The 25,041-nt window shown below is 35.5% G+C and overlaps 1 protein-coding gene across 1 annotated transcript in view; it reads right to left on the bottom strand.

Annotated features, from left to right (window-relative positions):
- Positions 1 to 402: 402 nt before the first annotated feature.
- The window catches only part of LOC306865896 (GDNF family receptor alpha-2-like), a 53,895-nt gene continuing 29,256 nt past the window's right edge, over positions 403 to 25,041 (bottom strand). The window contains exons 4-9 of the mRNA XM_079410722.1: positions 18,786 to 19,170; positions 9,417 to 9,526; positions 8,405 to 8,545; positions 8,005 to 8,192; positions 2,576 to 2,620; positions 403 to 1,756 (exon numbers count right to left, since the gene is read on the bottom strand). Of these exons, the coding sequence (XP_079266848.1) occupies positions 1,604 to 1,756; positions 2,576 to 2,620; positions 8,005 to 8,192; positions 8,405 to 8,545; positions 9,417 to 9,526; positions 18,786 to 19,170 (1,022 nt within the window). The 3' untranslated portion in view covers positions 403 to 1,603. The remainder of the gene's footprint in view (positions 1,757 to 2,575; positions 2,621 to 8,004; positions 8,193 to 8,404; positions 8,546 to 9,416; positions 9,527 to 18,785; positions 19,171 to 25,041) is intronic.

The following is a 25,041-nucleotide window of genomic DNA, read 5'->3' as shown; positions in this document are numbered from 1 at the left end:
AGACTTTTGTTTCAAATCACAGTTTGTAATGTTGTGAATCACCTCATAGCTGGTTGCATTGGTTGATGGCTTATAACTTCTAAACAAATACTTTTTTAAAAATCCCTTTGCTATACATGAATGGAAAAATACTGCCAGAACTAAGGCTGCTGTAAACATCAGCAGAACATTTCAGGCAAAGCTCAAGCTGGCTGTTTCTTCTATTTCTATCTTTTCTATATGAACAGACTATGAAAACTTTTTTTTTCATTAGAATAATGTTAAACGGGGTCAATTGTGATTTTTTTGATTTTGTTAAATATGTAATATTAGGTTACACAGTGTTTCAAAACTTATTCCAAGATAATCACTCAGACCTATTTTAATTCTGCAATAGATGCTGTTAAAGTCACAACTCTTCGAGACATTTACTAGGATGTTTTTATTCAGATTTAAACAAATATTTCTGACACATTCTTGAGCCTCTGTCTTGCCTCATTTTAAAGCATCACAAACGAACCAAGACCTTTTTGAGTCATAGGAGCTGCTATTTTTGAACATCTGAAATCAAATCAGTCAGTCTTGGCTGTATTCTGCAAGTGGTACGGTCTGAAACCATTACATAAGAGAGAGGAAAAGAGCAAAGACAAAAAAGTAAGGCCACACGATAGATTGCACACTATAAAATACACCAACAATTGACCCTCTCCGCAAATGGATCTTTTGTTCCGCTCTCCCTGGAGCATTTTTCTTTGAATATAATCCAAGTCTTTTGGCAAGAATGAAATGATTACACATAATAACAGCCTAAGACGAACATCATTGGCACCGACGGCTCTCCGTGGTGATACGTTTCACACAGCTCTCCGCTTTTGTTCTAGTTCCCCGTGTTGCTCAGCTTTCCAGCACATGCTAAAGGTTCTTTAGAGATAAAACAGGAAAAAAAGAATCTCATATACTTACAAACATCATTATACACATTGTACACAGGGCAGTAGGATCCAAATCTCGCTAGATTGGAGGATCCAAACGTGTCACAGATGAACCCTTGTACATAGTTCACCAGAAACCAATTTGAGGGCACAAATCAAGATTTCATCCATATTTTTGTTCTTCAAACAAAAGAAACATTTACATGGAATTATTGGTAATGATCGAAGCAGTGAGCACTATTGTATTGATGTGCGCAGGGGAGATAGCGAAAAGTTTTGTTTTTATAATGGATGCTCTATATCTCTAGGTAAATATACAGAGAGTTCATCGATGGGTCACATGATTGCATTTTATAGCCTGCTCTCGATCAACCATCTGTCATGATATTGGAGAACCCGGCGGGCTGCTTTCCTTCTAAAATAAGACGTTTGTAGAAGTTCTACCTGTTCAGTGTCAGCCGCCGGTGGTTCCTCACTTTCTCTTCAGTGGTGTTTCAAGTCTTTTAGAAGCTCCTGCAAAGGATTTGTTGTTTTTTTTGTTCCGACTGGTTTTTAAAGATGGCGTGTGATACACACATACACACACACACACTAAGAGAGAGAGAAAGATCAATGTCACTTTAGAGAAGTTCTTTGATTGAGGTCAGAAGAATCCATCAGATGCTTCCTAGTGTTGTAGAGTCAGGCTGTGTTTACAGAACCTGATTGACCAGTGCAAAGGCCAGTGTCAGTGTGGCGGCAGAAACACTGATTGAAATCACAGATGAATGTCTGGCTCTGTTGTTGTCAGCCTGGTGAGAGCCCACCGAGTCAATGGATCCCTCCATATTGGGGTTCAGCACATTCTGAGGAAATATTACAAACTTTTTTCAGTTCAAGTATTAAGATTATGGGTCATTCCCAATTACTCGCTACTCACTAATATTTAAAAATGAATGTGTTTGTGGTATTTCTTTAAAGTGTATAGGAGACTTTCTTAAATGTGCTCTTGTAAAGCTCAGGCACTTAAACTTTATTAATCTTAACTCGAATTTGTTAACATGCTTATTCAATGACAATGACTGTTGATTCTAATGTTTCTGCTGTTGTTTTCCTGAATGAAGTCACATCCTGGAGCATGATGTCATTAAAGTTAGACTAAAAGATGGAAAGTGATATTGAGGACATTGGATACACCTAATAAATAATTGGCAATCAAATTGAAAAAAACATTTCAATTAGAGGCAACAACATTTTGCTGATGTTCCCTTTAAGTTATGAAAATGTAATTTCTTTACGTTTCAAACAACACAAAGTTGTTTGTTTGTTTTAGGTTTTGCAAACATTTTATAATTTTACAAATATTGTTGAATTTTCTCAAGCAGTGTCATTAAAAAAAGAAAAAAATCTAAATGTTCCATGAACGATTTATACATTTATACTTTTTTAAAAAAATTATTATTGATAGCGTTAGAAAAGTCTAGATAACTCTGAATGAACATTCCATTGATCTTATTGGACGAACACTTGTTCATAACTTAAGAGAACCTTAGTTCACTTGGCTAATTTTAGCCATTGTTCTGAGAAAGGTCTTTGTTTGCTGGGTGGAGAAATATTACGTTTTAAGGTAGGAACAACTTTCATAATTATGTAATGATGTATTGTACAGGTGAAATGTGTCTTACCTCATCAGCACATTCAAAACTGTTAGAACACTTCTGCTCACTGTCCTGTGAAAATAGAAATAATATTATTAGCATCATGTGACCATAACCTGCATACTGTACTGTTCAGTGTTAATAGTGTATGGCTGCCCTCCGTCCATCATTCCATCGTAATCTACTGTACATAATTTCAGTCCTGGGTTTAAAAAAATACATACACTAAGCTGCCTTAGAACTGTGTAGTATGGATGTTAAAGCTGAATGTTACTTAGCTAATACATAGCTTAATATGAATAGACTGTAATTGTCATCTGAAGTTTAGTTCCCCTGAAAAGTATAAACTGTGGCTTACAAATTTTTTTTAAAGGGGTCATATGATGCAGTTTCATTTTGATGGTCCCTTCTGTTGACACTAAGTGATGTTGCAACTACATGTCAACAAGCTCTCATTAGAGTATTAGTAGACTGTCTGCTTCATATCTGCTAACTCTTTATTGTGATGGTCTCCCAACAGATACTCTACTAACTGTAAGTAACTTTGCAAGTCAACTTATTCTAACCCTAACCCTACCAGTCTACTAATGCTCTACTAACACTCTAATGTGAGTTAGTAGAAATGGGAATGAGACATGTAGAGAATGAAAATGAGAGAAATGTAGGTGAAATGTTACTTATAGTCAACAGAATGTGACCATCAAAATAAGGGACCATCAAAATAGTGAAACCCAAGTTTTCCTTTTTCTTTGGAGTGTTACAAGCTGTTTGTGCATAGATAAGATCCCTGAAGTTGCAAAGACTAAAGTCTCAAAACCAAAGAGATATTCTATATAAAATTTAAGACTCAACGCAATGTATACGCAATGAAAGGAGGAACTATTATTCTCACTGTAGTATTGTTGCTGCCGCCAGCACCATGTCCTGGAGAGGCTGCGTTTCGTTGTGAAAGCAAAAGTACTTTGTTTGGGCTTCCAAAAGAGGACACAACTAGAAATCAGTGGTTAAGTTGTATTTACAACACTCTTCCAGAACAGTTCAACCCGAATATTAAAGTGTGTGCAGCACATTTTATGGAGGACCATTTCCTGAACCTGGAAGAGTAGCCTAAAATGCTGGCTTGCACAAAGGCAGTTTCTATAAAGTGGGGCAATTCCAATTTTGCAAGGACAGTCTGGCGCTACTGACTCACAGCCTGTAAGTACATGTGCTTATTTAAAGAATTTGCCACTGATGATTCAAACGCGAGTTTTGAGCAGTGTAGAGTAGTGCTTGTTTGTCGTTTCTCCAATCACAAAAGCAGATATGGTGATGTTTAAAAGACAGTATAAGTCATTATAATCAGTAATTATGTCCCCACTGGATGCAACCAATGCCTTGTTTATAACGAGTTTTATTGTTTTTGTGTCATCGTGCCGGGACACAACATCACAATACGGTAAGGGGTGTAACATTTCCGTCTCACGCTTGAGGTATTCGGCCAATCACAACGCACTGGATAGCTGGCTAATCAGAGCACTCTTCGCTTCTCAGAACGATGAGCTTTGTAAAAAATCGACGCGTTTCAGAAAGGCGAAGCATGGAGGAGCAACCATAATGTACAGTATGTGGAAAGTAATGTGTTTTTTTTAACCTTAAACTGCATAAACACATTGCATTACACCAAATACAAAAAATAATGTTCTTTTTAGCAATGTCATATGAAAAAAGTGATACTTATTTTAAGGTAAGTGGTTGCAATCAATTTATTTTAGCTACATTTAAATAAACAAATTTAGTTGACTAACTATCAACAAAATGTGTTAATTTAAATGTAGCTAAAATAAATGGTTTGCCACCACTTACCTTAAAATAAGTATCACTTTTTTCAGTGCACAACAACATTCTCTCAACAAAATGGCATGCAGGTCTGTTTGGCTGACCAATGACCGATGGGGGTGCAGACAAACCTTACCCTTAAATACTCAGTAAATGACAGAAATCAGTTGATTGTACTGAAGATGGAAATTATGTGGCCAGTCATGTCACTTCTGTGCAAAATGTCACTAATATCAAGGTGCTTTGAGCAGGTGTTTTTTTTTTTTCTCGTGCTATGAAGCAGAATAAATGCATTATATATTCTAACACTTGAAGCAAACACTTAACATGCTCAAGTTGTCAGCTTTGTGTTTCCCACAAGGAACATGAAAAGTTTTTGAGCTGTTTTATGGTTCAGAAGGCAGTGCTGTAAAATGCAACAGTAAGAAAGAAAGCATGGAATCACTTTTTTAACAATAAAACACTGACTTCAGAACTTCATAAGGAGGGTGACATTAATAAGCATTATTAATAACTGATAGTTTCAGTGCCCTATTTAACAGTGCATTCAAATCCCAGCTGCATCAGGAAATGGATTCATCTCAGAAAACATGAATTTGCTTTTGTACCCATCTGTAAATATTCCATGGCGAATTCGCTAAACAGTTGTGGTGGCCATTTTTTTTGCCCACAATATTTCAACACAAAACACCTGTATATTCACCCACCAACTGTAATCGAGTTTAACCAAGTGCCCTCTACTCCTTTGTAGCAACATAAGCAACAAAATGCCCTTATACTTTGTGATGTCATGTGCTTTCAGCATTGTAAATACATTGTTCCTGAAGAAGGCTTGGTATTTTGTCATATTTAATAGAATCTTGAGCAGTTCCAGTTTATTTATCCATCTGTTTGGATAGAAAGCAGCTCTTTTGTTTCAGCACCTGTCCAATTTCAAGACATTTCTTTCCACAATGTAGATAATCATGTTTTTCAAACGTTTTTCTTCATGTGGACAATTGGTTCTGTTCACACATGACCTTTAAACACAACAAAATGCAGTTAAAATTTATGGAAGACCTGCATTTGTGAAAGTACCTATTGTCATTCTATTCAACAGAAACATGCCTTCTTTTTATGCAACTATACCAATTTTCTTTTTCAAAATAAAATGTAGCCTTGGGTAGAATAGCATTTGAACAGAGATTCAGCCAGCACAATTATCACGTAAAAGCAATCTTGAAACAAACCAAATCTGATGTGTTACGCCTGACAATATCCACCCTAAAATGTCCAAAGTGAACTTTGGCTAAAATTGCACTCTCAGAAGATAAAAAAAAAAAATTGGTGTGCAACAGCTTGTCACTGGGGCTTCAAAGGAACACCTTTGTACCCCTTTTACTGCTAAAGGATTCATAATAGTACCATAAGAGTACATATTACTATTCTAATATACATCACATTATGATTGAGAGTGAAATTCGGGTTGACGTCAGTATTTGACACCGATCTGACGTTGACTTAACATTGGATTTTGGTTACACAACCTAAAAACAACATATCAACATCAGTTGACGTCAGTATCGGACATCAAATTAACATTGACATTACAAGTTGAATTGACATTGAATTAGTAGTAGCAAATCATGATATATATACTGTATATGTATCAGGTGAAGAACTGACTATTATGGAAATTGATGTTTTTTTCCCCATTTTATTTACAGCTTGAATATTTTCAATGAGATACACACACATAATCAGAGATTTGACATTTTTGAGTATGACTGCTTATTCAATCAACACATTCCATACGCTAAAATTCTTTACGACGAGCTCGAGTTCAAAACATTCAACGCAACATTGTAAACGCATCAAGTAATCGAGTAGATACAAGCAGCCATGTCAGATAACTACTTTTCACAGATTGACTGTTGCCTCCTACAACAGGTGGAGACATGAATTGAAATAGTTATTTTCTGCTCGACTATATGATATTTCTGTCTGTAGACTTTTTATAATTTGTTTCAGCATGGATGAGAGAGTACAGTCATTTTCTTCAGTACCCAGGGGCTTATAACTGAATCCTTAGGACAGAACTGCGAGGCACGATAGGATGGAAGTGGTCACACTAAGTCGTATATCTATAATGCAGGCCCTTTCAAACGTGAATTAGCTGACGAATTAGTGTTTGTGATGACATCACTCATTTACATAGGATTATATATTACATAGCTTCCTGTTTGCAAGACAAATCATACTAGCATCCTTGAAATCAATGCAACAATCAACATACCCTATCTAGCTGACTATAGAGACAGGATTTTCATGGGTCAGATTCGAAACTTAATCTTCCATTTGAGCATTAAGGCTCAATATTTCATGATTTTCAGGTATTACAGACCTCGTTGATGTGGACAGCCATGCTGCAGGTCTGCTCTAAATGGCCTCTGCATGAGCTGACAAATGCTCTGTTTATGAATTATTCACCTGCATACTGAATTATACAAAAGTGTTTTACCTTCCACTAGACACTCTGCATATCTTCAGGTAAAACATGATTATTTTACCACAAAGAGGAATTCTGCTTCCCTCAGTTAGTTTAATGAATGTAATAGTTGGTGTCCTCAAGGGTTGGCCTAGTTTTAAGGGGGAGTTTAATGGAATTTATGTGTTTTGCTTTTATACATGCACAAAGCAGCGATACATGTTTTAGCGCTGATCTTGACATTCAAGGCAATTCAGAACTATCCAAATTGAATGTATAGGCTTACAGAAATACTAGCACTATTGCCCATTACACTTACAAAAAAGGGGTTTCCAGGAGAATATTGTGTAATGAATGTGTTTTATGACTTTAAAAGTGAACTGTGCAATTTCTGTGCCACTTGCATAAGGGTTGCCAGGTCTGTGTAACCAAACCAACCCATTGGACAATCAAAATTAGCCCAATTACCATTGAAACTATAGGAGTAAAGAGAGCCTCAATAACAAAAAGTGTCCCAATTGATCTAAATTCATCCCTACTCTGTAAAAAAGATCTTTTGAAATTGTAAATAGATGATTATTGGCGTATGCTTTAAAAGAAAATACTCTGTCTACTTAAAGATTTCGCATTTAATTCAGTTGTTATTTGCCATTTCTTTGTAATTATTTGTGAAATGTACTAGCAATTTCCAAGTAAAAAATTGCTTCTACACCAAGCAAGTGTAGCACAAATACCAAATAGCTAAAAATATGCCACATATTTAAAATCTTGTTCTGATGCTACTCTTTCCTGGTCCTTGTCACACAGTGCATAACTGTACAGGCTCTGATGAGACCATCTGTCTCATCAACTAACAGAATTTTAGCATTGGTAGAGAATAATTTGGGTAGAGTATAATAATCCAATACAATAATTCCAGTGAAATGTAATTAACACAGTGTTCAATGTTACATATTAGTACCTAATGTGTACATACTGTATAAATAAGTAAGCCTTAGTAACAGTCGTGTACCTGTTTTTGAGAATGTAGGTTAAACTGGAATAGGAAAAAATATTTTAATGTTAATATAAAAAAAATTGGAACACCATCTTTAAATTCCTTCATTTTTTAGCTTTGGATTCACTGGTTAGTAATATAACATAATGCAGTGAACGACTTTTTCAAACCTACCTGAAGGTTGGCGCATGTGGAGAAAACACATGCACTGTCTATTTGCTTGACATCATTTGAGTTGATGACATGTTTGGTGATGATAGCTGGTTGCAGATTGGTCCGTACTGATGGGACTGCTGACTGAGTCTCAGTGATGGGAACTAGACCCGCATCCGTGCCATAACCGAATGTCTGGATAGCATTTCCTGCACTCCAAAACACACACACACACACACATGCAAAAAAAAAAACACATGCATGAAAAGTCACGAAATTTTCATGTGGCAAAAAAGCCCCTCTGAAAATGAGATCACATGCCCGTAAGACATAGCATTTCTCATTAATGTGCTATTTAGGTTAAGCCCATAAGGATGGCTGTTCAGGCCGTGAGGTTACGTGAGGTTTCATCTCCACTCACTCAAGCAAGTGTTCTCTCTGAAGTCTCGGAGGAAGGACTCGCACTCTGCTTCGTGATTTCCACTGCCTCGACAGCCACACCAAGGGGAAATGGTGATGTTGGTGTGGCTCGCATCCACATAGTTTGGAGTCACATCTGATCCTGTAAGGCCAAGGGTAGAGATTCTCATAAATATTCATTAGGTGGGAACATGTTAGTTTATAGATCTCGCTGTCTGGAGTATAATGTGCTGTTTGGCTGTCTGTGCTGTTGAGTGTAATGGCCAGAGGTTGTTGGTCTGCGCTCTTTTAGAGGTCCGTTTGTTCACAGCACGACTGGATTTTTAACCCTCGAGGATTCATTTTAGGTAAAAGACTAAAAGGATGCAATTTAAAATTTTCTCTGAGGGTTTGCAGGCCTAATTTACACAGCAGAAGTAGTAATTATTTCAGATTATTTCATGAAAATTGCCAAAAAAAAATTCAAAATAATAATTTTATGCCTTAGGAAAAAATAATACATTCATGTATCCAAACAAATCGTATTGAATTTTGTTGCAAATTCATCTGTTACTTAGTAAAATAGTGTTGGTCCTTTGCACTTGTGGAAGTATTTATAAATTTGGAAAGATAGAAATTATATGTATATTTAGTATTATGACAATCTTTTTTTGAACAATTTTACACGTTGCCTTTATCAGACTATTTTTTTCAATATAAATATAATACATAATTTATGTATGAAATATAACTTATATAACAATATAATTTATTTATAGTGGCTTTTAAATTTTAGGAAAAGGGACTCCAAGGGGATTGCTATATTTGGGGTCATTGACTTCAAAACATTTGAATATCCCTTGCCTTCATCTGTTCTCCTGTTCTTTATCTTTTTTTTAAATAAAATTCCTGATGCATCACTAATTCAAACGGCTAAAGAAGGCAAAATACATGTTCCAAGAAGTCAGTCCATTAAAATGCAATTGCAAATTCTTATTATTGCCGTGCAGCAGATTTTTCTCATAATCACTCACCAATGAGTCCAACGTAGGACACCAGACAACCGTGGTAGTTATCATTAGGACAGCTTGTTATTGAATGCAGTGTCGTCTGGCAATTCATGTGGAAGTCTGCCAGCCTGGATCTAGTCCAAAAACAAAACAAATTATAGAATTTAAGAGGCCTGTAACATTTTTAGCACATACGACTGAAAATGATTTAGATGCACGCTTGAATAAGCTACTAGTCTTTCTGTATTTACAAAGCAAGATTACAGTACATGACGCTGAAGAAAGGATGGATTTTCATATTTTCAAATAACCGCCGTCTGCACCTTCTCTGTAAGGTGTTCCAAGAGTCACACGCTTTTGGATCAAGCTATTAGGGAAGATTTATTCTAACAGTTATTTATCACCACAGCTGCATCTGCTATCATCAATGCTCTAATATCCAAGACCGAAACAATACGCAGCAGTGAATGTGCAATATGAGATGCGTTCTGTCAGGCCTAACTAGTATCTGTGGGGTTCCAATTCAAGGCTATTTTCTGCTCGACTCCATGTGGTATTTCTCAAACTCGAGCAATCTGCCTCAAACAGCCTCTTCCTAGGGGGCTACGTGCATTCAGAAACAGATTGCTCCAAGCACTAGACCTGAGGTGGGCAGGGGGTCACATTAGTACTTATTCTTGAGTATGAACTCTCTCCCCTAGCACTTTACACGCACATAAACTCAGAATAACAGCCCCGCGCATCCTTTTCTCAAATAACGCCGGCGAGATGGAGATTCCAGGCTCGCTGCCCTCCTGCGCGACCTTGATTAATAGTGAATCATCCTACACGGCAGTATGGACCCTTGATTCACCAATTCAGCTACGGTGTGAATATTAACCAAACCGTTCTTGCTGTTGGGTCCACGGGTGTTGCCTAGGGTGTTTACCTCCCAGAACAAAGAACAGTATCTGCATTGCTCTCATGGGTTCTGGCCGAAAAGGTCATCCTTTCTACTCTGCTTTATTGACATGGAAATGGATGTTCTTCTGATGGTTTTTGTGCTGTATTTTCACCCCAAGCTTTATCTTTAGATAAGCGCTGCCGTGACTCATGGCAAAAAAGGCAAAGGCAGCAAGGTGTGTGAAATCAGCAATCAAAGAGCGATGCATGCTGATGAGACTGCAATCCAAAGTGGACCGCTCTGAAAGGGTGAACTGAAGTGCTCCCGAATTATGGCACTAGCAGTTCAAAGATATTACTCAATTATTTAAATTCACAACTACATCATAGATTAATTTTTAACAGAGCTGGAGAGTAAGACCTTGCAACTAGAGGAGAGTCTGGAGGAACGTCACATGGGGTCAGCTATAACACAGTAAGTTTAACCAATAAGCTATATTAATAATGAGCTATATTATCATACATACATACATAATCACCAGTGTCCAAAGATGACACACAAAGACTGCACAAAATGGGACATCGGATAAGCTATATATATTTTGAACAAGAATTGTAAAAAAACAAAAGTATCACAATTTCCACAAAAATATACAACTGTACATACAACTGTTTTTGGCTTTGATAATAATAAGAAATGTTTCTTTAGCAGCAAATCCGCATATTAGAACGATTTCTGAAGGATCATATGACACTGAAGACTGAAGTAATGATACTGAAAATTCAGCCTTGCATCACAGGAATAAATTGCATTTAAAATATATTAGAATAGAAAACAGTTAATTTAATATTAGTAACATTTCACAATATTATTGTTTACTGTATTTTCGATCAAATAAATGTAGAAGGTTTCAAAACAGTTTTAATTTGACAAAAAGACAAATATGGGTATCAAAAAGCACAAACAAACAAGCAAAAACATAGTTAAAAATATAGAAATGAAATCTTATTTTTAATCTTATCTTATTGAAACAGCATGATTTGAAAGAAAGTTTACTGTGAATTCAACATGCCACCTCATTTAGCTCAAGTTCTATGCAAATATCATAAATATTCTATCAGTCTACCATCATGATTAAACCCCATGAACTTATACAGCCATGTCCTGAAGCAGATACGTGAAGCTCGTAGACGTGGCAGTAAATACTCTTGAAAAAAAATGAATGTGAAGGTTTTACCTTAAGGTGCTTTTTCTACTGAATCTGACCCTTAAAATTACTCTCATTCTCTGAATCCAATGTATTTATTAACATTCATTTATTTAATTTGAAGAAAACAAGTTAAATGTGAAGTCTGTAATTTCACATAACTAAACAATGATTGTTTCTAAAAAACATGTTTCTAAAACACTCCTCTACCTGCCATTGGTCAACCAGATAACCCCGCCCCCAAACTCACACCATTGGTTGAGCTGTTGCTGAGTGAATTTTAAAATCTCAAAAGAGAGATGTTGAAAGCACCACAGAAACAAAATGTTTTTTTTTTGTTTTTTTTTTTAATTGAGAACCAACCTTTAAATGACTAATTTTCTTGCAGATTAGGTTGGGATTAGAGAACATATTTTAACATCCAGAATGACAAAGCATTTCAAGTGTTTGACACTCCCTCAAATTATCCACTTAACACTGGTTGCACAAGTTGAACTCACAACGCTTCAAATATGAAAATCCATTTTTTTAAGAAAATCTGGATGTATTATCATAGAAAATAATAAATACATTTCTAAAAAAAAGATATGTTAATTAAATGACAGAGCTGTGTTGGGTCTGAGGAACGTTCGTACAGATTCATAATATGGTTGTATGATGAGCTTTGAGTTTTTGGCAAAGTGACTTTGGAAAGGTCCACATGGACTGTCTTGTTTTTCTATTAGACCAGGAACATAATAACGATGCTTGCCTAAATTAACGAATCCCTCAGTGGTGCTGATGATTTACATTGTTAATTACATTCTGGTTGGCTCAAGGAAGCAGAAGGGTGGGAGATGTGTAAATGAATGCCTCTGGTAACAGGTTTGCAGGGCTGGAGTGTTAAACCGTCATCATCAGCATTAACGGTATCTGCTACCCCCAGGAGACATCACGAGCCCGCTATGTCATTCAGGGACATCTCTAAACGGATGTCACCCTCTCGCTGCCAAACATCATGTGCATAGAGTTAGTCAGACCTGTGGCGACTTGCAGATGATGAACAAGAGTTACCGAAAAATCATTACAGGGTTTTGGTTTTTCATTTTACTTTGAAGCTAGCTGGTCAAACTGATGTAATCAGCAATCATGTATCAATTAAATTAACAAATTTCAAATTTACTGTTTTATATTTGGTCCAGTTTAATCAGTGGTGTAGTGGTGCCTGGAGAAGTGGGTATACTCCCCCATCCCCCAGGGAAACGCCAACTAAACCTGTTGCCTTGACCTGCCCGTACATGCTACTATACCAGGGTCTGCAACAGGGTTTGAAATGAACCTTTTCACTCACCAGACAATTTGGCTAATAAATTAAGTTACCGGCCATTCACAACGTCTACTAGCCAAAAAACAACAACAACATATATAAAGGGCAGTTTTTTTCTGACTGAATACCTCGCTGCATTCTCCCTTCCCATTTTTTTTTTTTTTTTTTATTTATTTATTTTTTTTATATTTTTGCAATTAAATAGTAGGTAATAAAGTAGGTAATAAATAATAGGTAATAAATAAGATGTTGTAATTCGATATGCCTCTTGAGTGCCAATGGTTTTGATGTCCAGCCCTCAGTTGGAATAGTTATCAAGTGAATTAGGTTAAGTTGAGTCCTGGGTCTCAGTTAAGAATCCAGGTGGCGTAGTCGGCTATGTTCTTTTTGCAAGTGTGTTGTTGGCCTTTATATCTGTCACTTAAAGAAAAATAAATGTATCTTTGTCCTTGTAACATTTAGTCTTAGTAGCTACTATGTCTATTCTCTGTAAAGAGCTCTAGCTAAAAGCTCTGTATAAACAAAGTATTATTGTTATTGTTAGTAAAATTACCTTGCAAGGCTGGTCATATGATGTAAACATTGCGCAGCCCATTGGAGGAGATCTAATTCATGCAGAATAAGCAACTAATATATCTGAAAGTCTAAGAATAAATATCCTTTCATTGACATTTTTGTTTAATGTTAATTTCTTTAAGCAAAACATTTTTTTAAACTTTATCAAAATTACTGAGTGTACCATTAAGATGACAAATGTGTTTCATTCTTCAGCAGCGAATCATGGCAGCCCACTCATTTCCTAATTGGAGTGTTTATCACTGATGATTTAGGAACAGATGGTTGGGGTGCTTGTCCTCTTCATACTCTGGCCCCGGCCCAGTATGGATATCCGCAAACAATAGACAGCACGTACTCGGACAAGCAGAGTATCAAGGCCAAATATTATAGACAGGCTATGTCTCTTTCTGTTTCTACAGTTCATTTGAAAAATGGTCCTTCAGCTGTTAGGAAAGATCTCATTGTACTTCAACTTTAACATGTCCACAGAGTTTCTGAACATCTCCTGACTGTGCTAATAATAAGTCCATATTGTGCATATTTTCATTATTGCATATTTGTAGTCTTTAAATAAAAGGGAAGAACTGTTTTTAAACTCTAAACTTGTACCTGTTTTTAATGTGATTTATTTCCTGCAACTGCATGTGTGTGCATATTTTTATGCTTGTGTGGTCAAATTAGCATCTTCTAAGAAGTCCGGGGGTCCAGCGGGATTCAGGAACATGACCATGAAGTCTAAGCAACAAGACCATGAATAATTTACACAACTCCTGAAGGCACACTGAATCTAATATCCATGTCACCTGACTCAAATTAGAGTCTATGACAGGCTTTTTCAGCATTCAAGCTTAAACCAAAGCTTCATCTGTATGGTAGCTTATTCAAAATGCTTTTGGACAGTTTCAAAAGATCAGATTTTTTTTTTTTTTGTTCAGGTATGAGATGGAAAAGCATCAAATTATATGAAATGTATTGAAATTCATCTTTAAACACTGGATATCAAATAAATAATGCATTTATGTTAAAGTAAAGAAAAATTGAGCAAATGAAAGCAGCCAGGAGATTTAAAGATATGGCCTCTAAAATATTTTTAGATTTTTTAGTGAAAGTACAGTAAATGCCACATAAAATCCTTAGATTAGTAATTGGCATGAGAACTGTCCTTTTATTTATTGTACTTGCCCCATTGCAACATTGCATTTGGCCCATGGATAATATGCCATAGGGATGGAAGAGGCACTAATGAATTAAATAAACTCGCTTATTAGTAATTTAGCACCAGTTTTTGTTAAATAACATATCCAGAAAAATGTTTTTTATTCTTTACATTTTCTTGTGAACACAAAAATATGTATTATAATTACATAAAGAAGACATTAAATCATGTAAAAAAACGGAGGAAGAAAAAACATTATCCTAATTTGAAAGCACTTTTTTTTTAACTATAGGAAATTTGGTGTCTCTGAAAAGTCCAGGATGTCCTCCTTAAGATACACTAAGATTTCAAACAAAATGCCCTTTACAGAGGACAAAATGAATGACAGGGTCTCGGAAAGTTATTCAAGTCAGGCATAACAATACATATGAGTGTGTCTGTTTACTATATCCTCAGCCTGGCCACTGCACTGAGTCAGTTCTGTTGTTGGATGTCCTCCAGTCTCCTGCTATGGGAAAGGCAAGGTGATTTCTGGAGGCTATGACAGATAGAAAGGGCAGCCAAAGTCCTCAGGTTGGCCTGGTGGTGGCCCTCGCTTTTCTCTCAGTTCACACATCACACAGTTTTTGAGGACAATGCGTCTGGAGCCCAGTGGCAATACATGTAATGCAGGAGTTAAGGATGTTCCAGACACGCTTGTTGAATGCAGGATAGATAAAATGTCAAGCTTGCATGCATTTTCCTCACCCTGTTCTTTAATTTTGGCTTGTTTTATACAGTATATGGGTCATTCCTACAGTGCAGTACATGTTAATGTGAAACATCTCATTATTAAAAAAGAATCCCTCATTTGTTTTAAAGATCATATTATCATTATTTATTTTAACACAATATAACAACTGTTTAACCCTGTAGAACATGACATAATCAATATAGCTTGAAAAAATATATTGTTTAGTTTATTGTAGTTTATTATCTTAAAAAAACATTAAGCATAAATAGTGTTTAATGTTTTGTATTATATCTGATATGTAAGGCTTTTATGCCTTATATGGTATGATAAAGTGAGAATATGGAGGGAGAAAACACCACAGTTTTATTCAGACGCTCTCCAGAAATATGCAGTTTGGTATTTGGTATATTTATATGGCCAGAAAGAATTAAATTCTGATGGCTTAGGATGTAAATTAATGAGATCTGTTTAACACTATAACAGATTACTTTCATAAAATGCATATTAATATCTATTCACACACCAACTACTAAATGCTTAGTTTAATTTTCAAAGCTCTTCAATTTTTATTTTGGGAGTGAAAACATAATAAAGAACAATGCAATGATTGAGAGATGAATAGACAAATCTTCTTCAAAAGCCTGATGGATCATATTTGATGTTCACATTTTATTTTATATACACACAGTAGGATTTAAAGCTAAATAATAAATAATGTAAGCACTTTTTTGTTTACAAAACACTTGTAAATTTAAGACCAAACAACTCTGATTGCAGGTGCCATTTGATGTTATTTCCAAGGCGGCGGCAACCTAATGAAATTGTCTACAGGTGAGTGGAGCCATCTTGTTTTGTTTACATTTGTCTATAATGATGATTTGAAATGGGAAAATTTTATTTAGTATCACCACATTCAACTTAAGGTAGTATGTAACATAAGTGTTTAGCAGTGGATTTGATGGATTTTGATGGACATCTTGTGATGCTTGATTTGTTTTGTCACTCTAAAATAATCCATCCTGTTTGATAAATTACAGAAATTGATATAATACTGTTTTATCAAAACATGGTTATCAAAATTACCTCGAAGATGATGTCCTCATGTAGGCCTAAGCTAACATCCTGCTATTTTCATGACATTGTGTATATAATCAAGTTATAATTCATAAAATTTGAGTGTAGGAAGCTTGACTAAAAGATATTTTCTATAATCTTTTATAATTTCTGTAATTTCTGCACCACTAATGGCACCGAATGCAATTGCAATCTTCTCGTTGGGTTTCAGACTATTTGTTCGTCTGGGGTTATTTTATTTTTTTATTTTTTCACTAGTGACACAAAAAAGACATGCTTCACCTTTAACTTACAAGTACATCCATTTCTTTAAATGTTAATCAGCCCAAAAGTACTGCATAAATGAATAAAACCATACAGTGTTTTGTAAAGAAATAAGTGCCATCATTTCTTTGACAACAGCACTGTGGCATTTCATTTAATGCAATCTTTAGGTCTTGCAATTCAATTAAATAGTGTTCGTGACCCCTATAGCTTCTTTTTAAGCATGAGTAAGAAGCTGGCTTTTAGAGTTGCTTTTCCATCCACTGCCTTTCAAAGACAGATTTATGTTTGGGCAATCTCTTGCAGTCCCAGGTGACTGTTGATGAATGGCACATGAACTGAGGAGAGTTGAGCACAGGCTCAAAAGAGAACGCTTCGTTTGACACACAGCCCATCGATTTTCTCCTAGTTCACCATACTAGGTTAATTACCATTCCCCACTCGATAAAACACCTATTCTAAATGTTGCTAATAGAGCGTAAGTGTTCACTGGTTGCATGATCGATCACTGATTTTTTTTTTGTTCTTCTGACATTAAGACATTAAGTGATAAGACAGGGTCAAGACATTGCATGCTTGGATACGCCGTATACTGATCAAACCTTATGGTCGATGCAGTGCTGTAGTTGGCTGTCTGTCAGCATTTGGGTCAATAATTCGCTTTTAATGGGTTGTTTGACCTTGGCTATATAGATTACATATCGGTTACATCTGTAGTTAAGCGCTTTTTGACCACCTAGAGATTCAATTTCTACAATGTTTTTGAGCATATGGATCTCCTTCTGATTCAATGTTTGTGATGTGTGTTGAGTATATGGATCATCTACTCATCCAATGTAATTTCTGTTTTTGCAGTTCCTTCTAAAGGTAATTTATAGTAACCCTACAATTTAGAGTAGACCTACAATAGCTACTCAGTAATAGTCAATAATAACAAGTAAAAAACAATGCAGTGTATTATTTATTGTTCAGGTCTTGTTGACAGTCGGCACTGTTGACAGAAGACCTCAGGGATTCTGCATGTTGGTTGCACCACATGACTTTGATTTGACAGACATATTTTTGAATATTACTAAGCAGTGAAACCATTTAATGTTTGTGTTCTAAGATTTTATTTAGCAATTTAACTTCTAAATGAGGCATTTATTTTCTTAATTATGAAATTAGGGCAAGTACTATATGGTATCAAAAACATCAAATACAAATAAATAAAAAAAAAACTTTCTTTTTTTTTTTTTTTTTTTTTTTTTTTTAATGAGACTTAATAATTGGGACAGTTGCTTCATGCTGACATTTTTTACTTTGTGGCCTACAAATGTCAAATATATATATTATAATATATATATATATATATATATATATATATATATATATATATATATATATAATAATATCAAATATATTATATAATATAATATTTTTAATTTAGAGAAAAAAACTATAAAAGAGGCATATTCAAGTCATTTAAAGTTTTTAATTAAACTTTTCCTCTTAATTATGATATCAGGACAGTTGTATCATCCTGACATTTTTGACTTTGTGGCATAAAAATATCAATATCAATTTAAATTCAGAAATTGAAAAAACAAAAAACATGAAAGAGGTATATTAAACTCATTTAATTTTATTAACGAGACACTTTTTTTCTTGTTTATGATATCAGGACAGACATGTCATCCAGACATTTTTAAATTTGTGGATGAATAATTTTTTTTTTAATTAGAAAAATATTTGTAAAATATAGATAAAATATTTGTATATATATATATAATGATTTGTAAAATATTAGAACACTTTTTTTTATATTAGAACAAAATAAATAAAAGAGGTATTGGAGTCATTTAACTTTTTTATCAATTTTTTTTTCTTATTAGGAAATCAGGACAGTTGAATCATCTGGACATTTTTTACTTTATGGCTAAATAACATCAAAATTACTTTACATTTAGAAATGAAAGTTAATTTTAGAAAATCAATCATCAATCATAAATCATTATAGGAATGAATCGATTTTTTTATTTCTATTTTTGAATAAATTAATAGCATCAGGTCAACTAAGGGGATAAATGTCACTGACATTGTTAGACCTTCAAGTATTTAATAGAGCATGCACATGCTAAATCGTTTATATAAATTGTTAGCTGCAGCCCTACCAAACAGTCAGCCTATTTGTTGCATATCTGGTGCCATGACCCTGACGAAATAACCTTACCTGCAGAGCGGATCTGAACGGCAGGTCCTCCTTAGCTCAAGGCAGTTTGGTTTTGCCTTCTCCTCAAAAGAACACGCAGGAATGATGGTTTGCCGGCGACGTTCGGCACACGCTTTATCCCGACAGGAGCAGAAGAGCAGCGGATAGCTGAATTCAGTTTGCACGCGGTCGAAGAACTGCCGCAGACCCCTGTGACAGCGCTTTCGGTTGCAGGGTTCCTGTGCTTGCTGAATGGGAGTTGCAGGGCTGCAAGTGGCCATGAGTGCAGTACGCTGTTTCTTGCAGGTGTCATTGAGGTTGCAGGCCTTTGCTGCGTCCAGGCATGGATTGCAGGGCTTGCCCGTGTCAGAACACAGATTCCCTTTTGCAGAAGCGGAGTCCATGGCTGTCGGCACAGATAGAGGAGAGCAGTGAGGGTCAGCATGCTTGGTTAGACAAAGACAAGTCAGATTCGAGTGAAAATACATATTTATAAGTGTCTACTCAGGCACACACAGGCGATGCACTGTCAAGTTGCTTCAGCTTTTAAGCATGCAAATGTCAATGCACATTTATTACTCTAATGAAGGTATTTTGCATAAAAATAATCAAGACAAGCACATTTATCAAATATGACCCTCCAAATTAGCCTCTATTCACATCTCTGCTTGAAAACCATGACCTTTTCTGACTTTTTGATAAGAGCTAACATGTGCTCTAATAGCATTTTTCATTTCAACATGCACAGGCGGCTTCATGATAGTCAAGCTTTTGTCCTTTGAAGCATGTTTAATTAGATTTTACCCAACGAGAACTGCTGGATAAGCCACTGTTAGACATCTTGGGTGGTTCAGTGTGAAATAGCTCTTGCTTGTCATTTAGAAGATGACAAGAAGTCTCAAGTCTTTTCTGAGTTTAAATTCTTACAGCGATGGCTTTGTCATTGTCATGCTCCAGGCTGAAACTAGTCACACTAGCATGATTTTGTGAATCATATTTAATTATCTACTTTTGGAAACACTCTAAGGTTTTTTTAAGGCAATATTTACCCAGTGATATTTAACTTGTTACGTTAGTCCTTTTGGTTTAGATGTTTGTGAATGCTCTTTTACATTCAAGTATGTCCATTAATGGCGCATCTTTCAAAAAATACCACAACTGAATTATGTGGATGAATTTCGTTTAACATTCCTGGAACTTGCATTTTTGTGTCTATTCTTTTTAGTGAATCAATATAGTATAACCAATGTGGTCCGATTCCCAAATTAATTATCCTTTAGAAACCTTTCTTCTTGGTGGCTAAAAAACATGTAGTGCAACTGTAGTCTGATTCCTGCAAGGATGAAATTTATAAGTATTTTTATAACATACAACGTAACAGTGTAAATTATCACCCTTATGAGTTGATTCATTTTGGTGAATCTATAACATAAATTGTGACCATGTTTTAGTCTGATTCCCAAAAGAATGAATCCTTTGAACATTCATCTTTTTGGTGATTCAAAACCATGCAGACATTGTAGTGTTATTCCTGACAGATGGCTCTTAAGATTCCTGAACAAATGATTCTTAAGATCTGGTTCGTTTTGGTGAATCAAAGACATGCCGTGCATCCTTTGGATGAGTCAACAGAAAGGAATCTATTTTGGTAGAAAAATATTTTTGTATGTTTACTGTAAAGAAGCAATCGCATACTGAACAGCAAAACACATGGGAAATATTGTTGGGCCAAATACAATGTTTTTGCCAGTGTGGGGTCTGGCAGCGAAGACACGGCCCCTGGATGAGTGTGTGTGTCAAGGTTCTGGTTTATTCTAGCCAGTGTGCGCTTTTTAAGCAGTCTTAACATCCCACCCCAAAGGAAAACCGGCCAACATTTCCTCATGTTTCCAAAACTCATTATCTCATTTTGCATCTTCAAATACGCCGATAAAACTCACAGTCTGCAAAGGGCAAAACTGTTCAAGTGGAAAAAAAGGAAATGCTCTCAAGTCCTGCCAGAAGTGATGAATATTCTTTGCATATAGGAACGCAATGGCCAATTAGCACTACGCCAGAGCTACCTTGTTATCTCTCTGACAGACAAGGTTTTTACAGTATCCCCGGCTCAAAGCGCTTCCTTTCTGCGCGCTCGCACATGTTTTATTAAAGCTGAGGGAATCAGGCAGGGGCTTCAAAACAGATCTCACTGAGGCCTCACTTCTCACAAGGTCATATAAGTGGAAAGTGTACCTGTCTGCTGATTGCCTCACTAGCAAAAACATCTCTGCTCTCTTGCCAGACAGCAGCTCCTCACCCCTCTGACTGATGACGCATACACAATCTCACTTCTTCTTCAGAAACCCTCTAGAAGTCCTGACAAGGACAGTGTTCATCAAACAGCCTGTTCTTACTGTAATTAATAAAAGCAAATAAACTTGAAATGACGTGTTTTCGAATCAGAGCTCAGATATTTATGCTCTTAACTTTTCTGGCTTCAATATTTGTATAATTAATATATTTAAGAGCTAAATAATCAAGTACAAAATTAAGGCTGGGGGTAATATCCATAAGCCCAGGTGCTCAAACCCTGTTTAACTCAAGCCATTTCAAAGAGTAGTATGTGAATTACTGGGGAGAAAATAACCATTGTCCAGTCATAATTTCAATATTGGTTATTGGGCAATATTAGAATTAATTAATGCAGTTTTTACAATACACTATTGTATTCAGAAGTCTAGGATCGGATATAGCTTATGTCCAGTATTAATTTGATTAAAAATTTGGTTAAACTGTGATGTTGTGAAATACTATTAAGATTTTAATTAACTATTTTCTATTTGAATATATATTTTAAAATGTTGTTTATTCCTGTGATTTTCTGCAGCCATCATTCAGCAAGCATGATATGAAATGCTAGAAATATTAATAACAATGTCCCCAAAATTCAAGATTTGATTGGCCCTGTAAGTTGTTTTTGTTTATAATATATTTAAGCAATACCACACAATTAAAAGTCCTATTTTACAGAATATCAGCAAGACTGCCAATGTGATATTTATTATAATTAATTAGAATATTTGACTATTTTTTGACACAACATTGTAATTTTTGCCAGTTTTTTCTCTTTCGCCAGCAAAACCTTTCCAGTCCAAGCAGAACAGTTGCAACACAGAGTGGTGTTTCATTCTTGAATGATTCGGGTAATTTAAAAATGGAATGACCCATTTATGAAGTCAGTAGTCACTTGCTTTGTACAAGAATAAATCAGCCAATTTGCACAAATTGTTTAAACGGACGAATGCATGATATATTATTCATTTATTTTGATTTTCTGACACCTTCTGTCATCTTATATGATATTATAGTTTCATTTTCCCCCCATATTTTGATATTCAAAGTTAATGCAATTACATTATTTATGCAATAGTAATTACAATGTAGATGTATTTTGATAAATCATAATGCTGATTTGCGGCTCAAGAAACATTTCTTATTATTATTAATGCTTAAAGCAGTTGTGCTACTTAACAAAAGAACAGCATTTATTTAATTAAAAAAATTTTTGTTGTAATATCTTTAAAGTCCCATTTGATATTTTTAATGTGTACTTTCTGAATAAAACTATTAATTTCTTTAAAAAAATAAAAATTCTTGTATTGATGGCCATTCAAAAATTTTTCTTTTTTCTGACTTAAAGTATGAATTATGAAATCACATTTTCCTTGATCTTTTGACATATAAGAGGTCATTGTACTTTAAAAACATCCTGTGAGTCTCAGAGCTCAAAGCTTCCTTGTTTTAGGTTCATTGTAGACTGTACGATGATGACACCAACTGACTCGTAAGCTACGATGCACGTTTCTATAGAAGAATAAAATGTTATTTAAGCATATGCTAGTGGTAAACAAAAGAGCATGATGAATCAAGCAGTTTTTTGTTTTAGCGTCATGTTGAGTTGATTTCGTGTTGCATTTTTATTGATTGGTCAGTAAGCGTGGATTGTAGCAGCAAACACACAGTGCGGTGATCATGCTAAATTTCCGACACTGTCAGAAAATTATCGTAGGCTATGTTTGGTCACAAGACTGTGCCAAGCGACTTATTTACCAAAGGATTCACAGTGAAACACACAAATAATGCTCTACTGAGACATCCACAAAGTTGAAAATAAGCACTTTCCTAAGATTAAAATGCTTTGGAAAGTAAAGTTATTTTTTTAGCTCCTCTCTCCTTGTCATCTCACTAACGCTTCAGTAGGCGGGGCCAAAGATGTGATGATGTAGAAGTAGGTGTTGATCTGATACTGCAGAGGCAGGCTTTCGTTGCACTATTACATCATAAAGGGACAAAATCGGAAATAAAAGCTTCGCAATGGGACAGTCACGAGCCTCCCGGTTTTCATCTAAAATATCTTAAATTGTGTTCCGAGGATGAACGAATGACAAAATTTTCATTTTGGGGTGGAGTATCCCTTTAAAACTAACAGGGTGTTTTTATAGTACAATGACCTCTTACAAGTCAAAAGATCGAGGAAATTCTGATTTCTCAATTCCCGATCGCTTTAAAATACTATCATATACCTGAAACTGTCTTTTCTATTATTCATCACGGTCACCATAAACCAACTCAGCAAAATCTGATTATCATGCATCTGTCACCATGTTAAAATAAAAATTAATCCATGCTCCTCAGAGCCTTTTCTTGCTTCCGCTGGCAATTGCAGAGCATAAACACTCTTTCAACATGATTCCCATCTTAGCTGGCTGTTCCACAGTAATCAATTGGAAACACTCATAGAAAGCATCCTTTAATGTTTCACTGCTCTCTCTAGTGTGGCCATTTTTATTTATTTTATTTTTTATATAAAGTCCCTTTCTATTATCCTCTTATCTCCCCTTCCTGTCTTGAGAATCTATCATACCCGGGTCCAATGGCAATTCTTTGGTTTAACGAACCAAGCAGATGTGAGCGGTCATCTGTTCATTGACAAATGAACAGGAGAGCCATGTAACAAGATGTCTGATTTTTTTTTTTTGTTATGAGTGCTTTTCCAGTCCTGCTTTAGAAGCGAAACGTGTGCTCAGAGGTGTGTTGTTTTGGTCCTGATATTCATCTTATCTCATATCAGAGGGAAAGGGTCTCTAACAAATCCTCAAGGAGAGCCAGCTTACAGAGGCTTTCGCCAGAGAGGAAAAGGAATTATGAAAGGAAAATATTTGATTTTGTTTTGGCTTCAGCTCCGAGTGGAGAAAATCAGCTGATTTTAGACTGCACCTTGCACATTTTACATTTGACTCACCTTTTCAACTGCAGATTGAGTGGGGAGTGTAAAAACATGCAAAATGTGGTTTATAATTAAATTTGCGATTGGATGTAATCTAAATCAGCATGTATTTTGAAATATAACATTTTTTAACTGTGTTAAAAAAACAACAAATCAAAATCCCCTCACTGCAGAACAAAGATCCAGGGGGCGGGGTTGGATCCACATCTAGGGGGTGGAGATGGGTGGGTTTAGGGATCAGGGGGTGGAGATGGGTAGGTTTAGGTATATGTAAGGTGGGAGGAGTTGGATCTGGATTCAACCTCGCCCCCTGGATCTTGTGTTCTGCAGTGAGGGCCATCTCAAATCCTTCCTTTTTCAAATTGCTCACATAGTATAAATTTGTGTGCATTTTCAATTCAAGATGTACACAAGTAAACCAATGCAATAAATGTGAGGATTTGTTTAAATGTGGCTAACATTTCTGTACAGACTTGCCTTAAGGCAGTTGTTGAAGTGTGTAGTAATAATTTGAGCACTTATTCACGTGTTATATGTGCTTTTTATCATCGCATAAAGGTACTTAAGAAAGGCACAATCTATGTGCATTATGCAAATATTCAAGGATCAGTGCCGCCCTGTGTATTCAGGTCACTTAGTAGATTATTAATAAAAATCACCATCTCAAGTGTGCTTGTTGGTCCATGTATTTAGTCTTTTTTTCTTATTCTTGCAAGAATAATAAAAAAATAAGCTATTTAGAGGGTTCAGATTTGATTTCACAAACCTGTAAATGAGTGTTTCTTCAATTACAGGCACAAGTGTGTCCCAGGGGTTGAATTTTATAAAAAATAACACCTTTTTTCTTTTTGTTACATGAAAGTCACATTAAAATTCTTGGAAACATCTCACTAGGCTTTCCTAATTTATTTTTTGCTGCTTATAAAGGTGTGGTGGACCCAGACTTTTAAGCTTAAAATATGAAAATTCATCACAAAATACTAATTAGTAGTAAACAGCAAGAAATAAACA

The sequence above is a fragment of the Barbus barbus genome (assembly GCF_936440315.1).
Source record: "Barbus barbus genome assembly, chromosome: 47".
Lineage (NCBI taxonomy): Eukaryota > Metazoa > Chordata > Actinopteri > Cypriniformes > Cyprinidae > Barbus > Barbus barbus.
The sequence above is the reverse complement of the archived record's forward strand: the minus strand, read 5'-3'. Positions and strand labels throughout refer to the sequence as shown.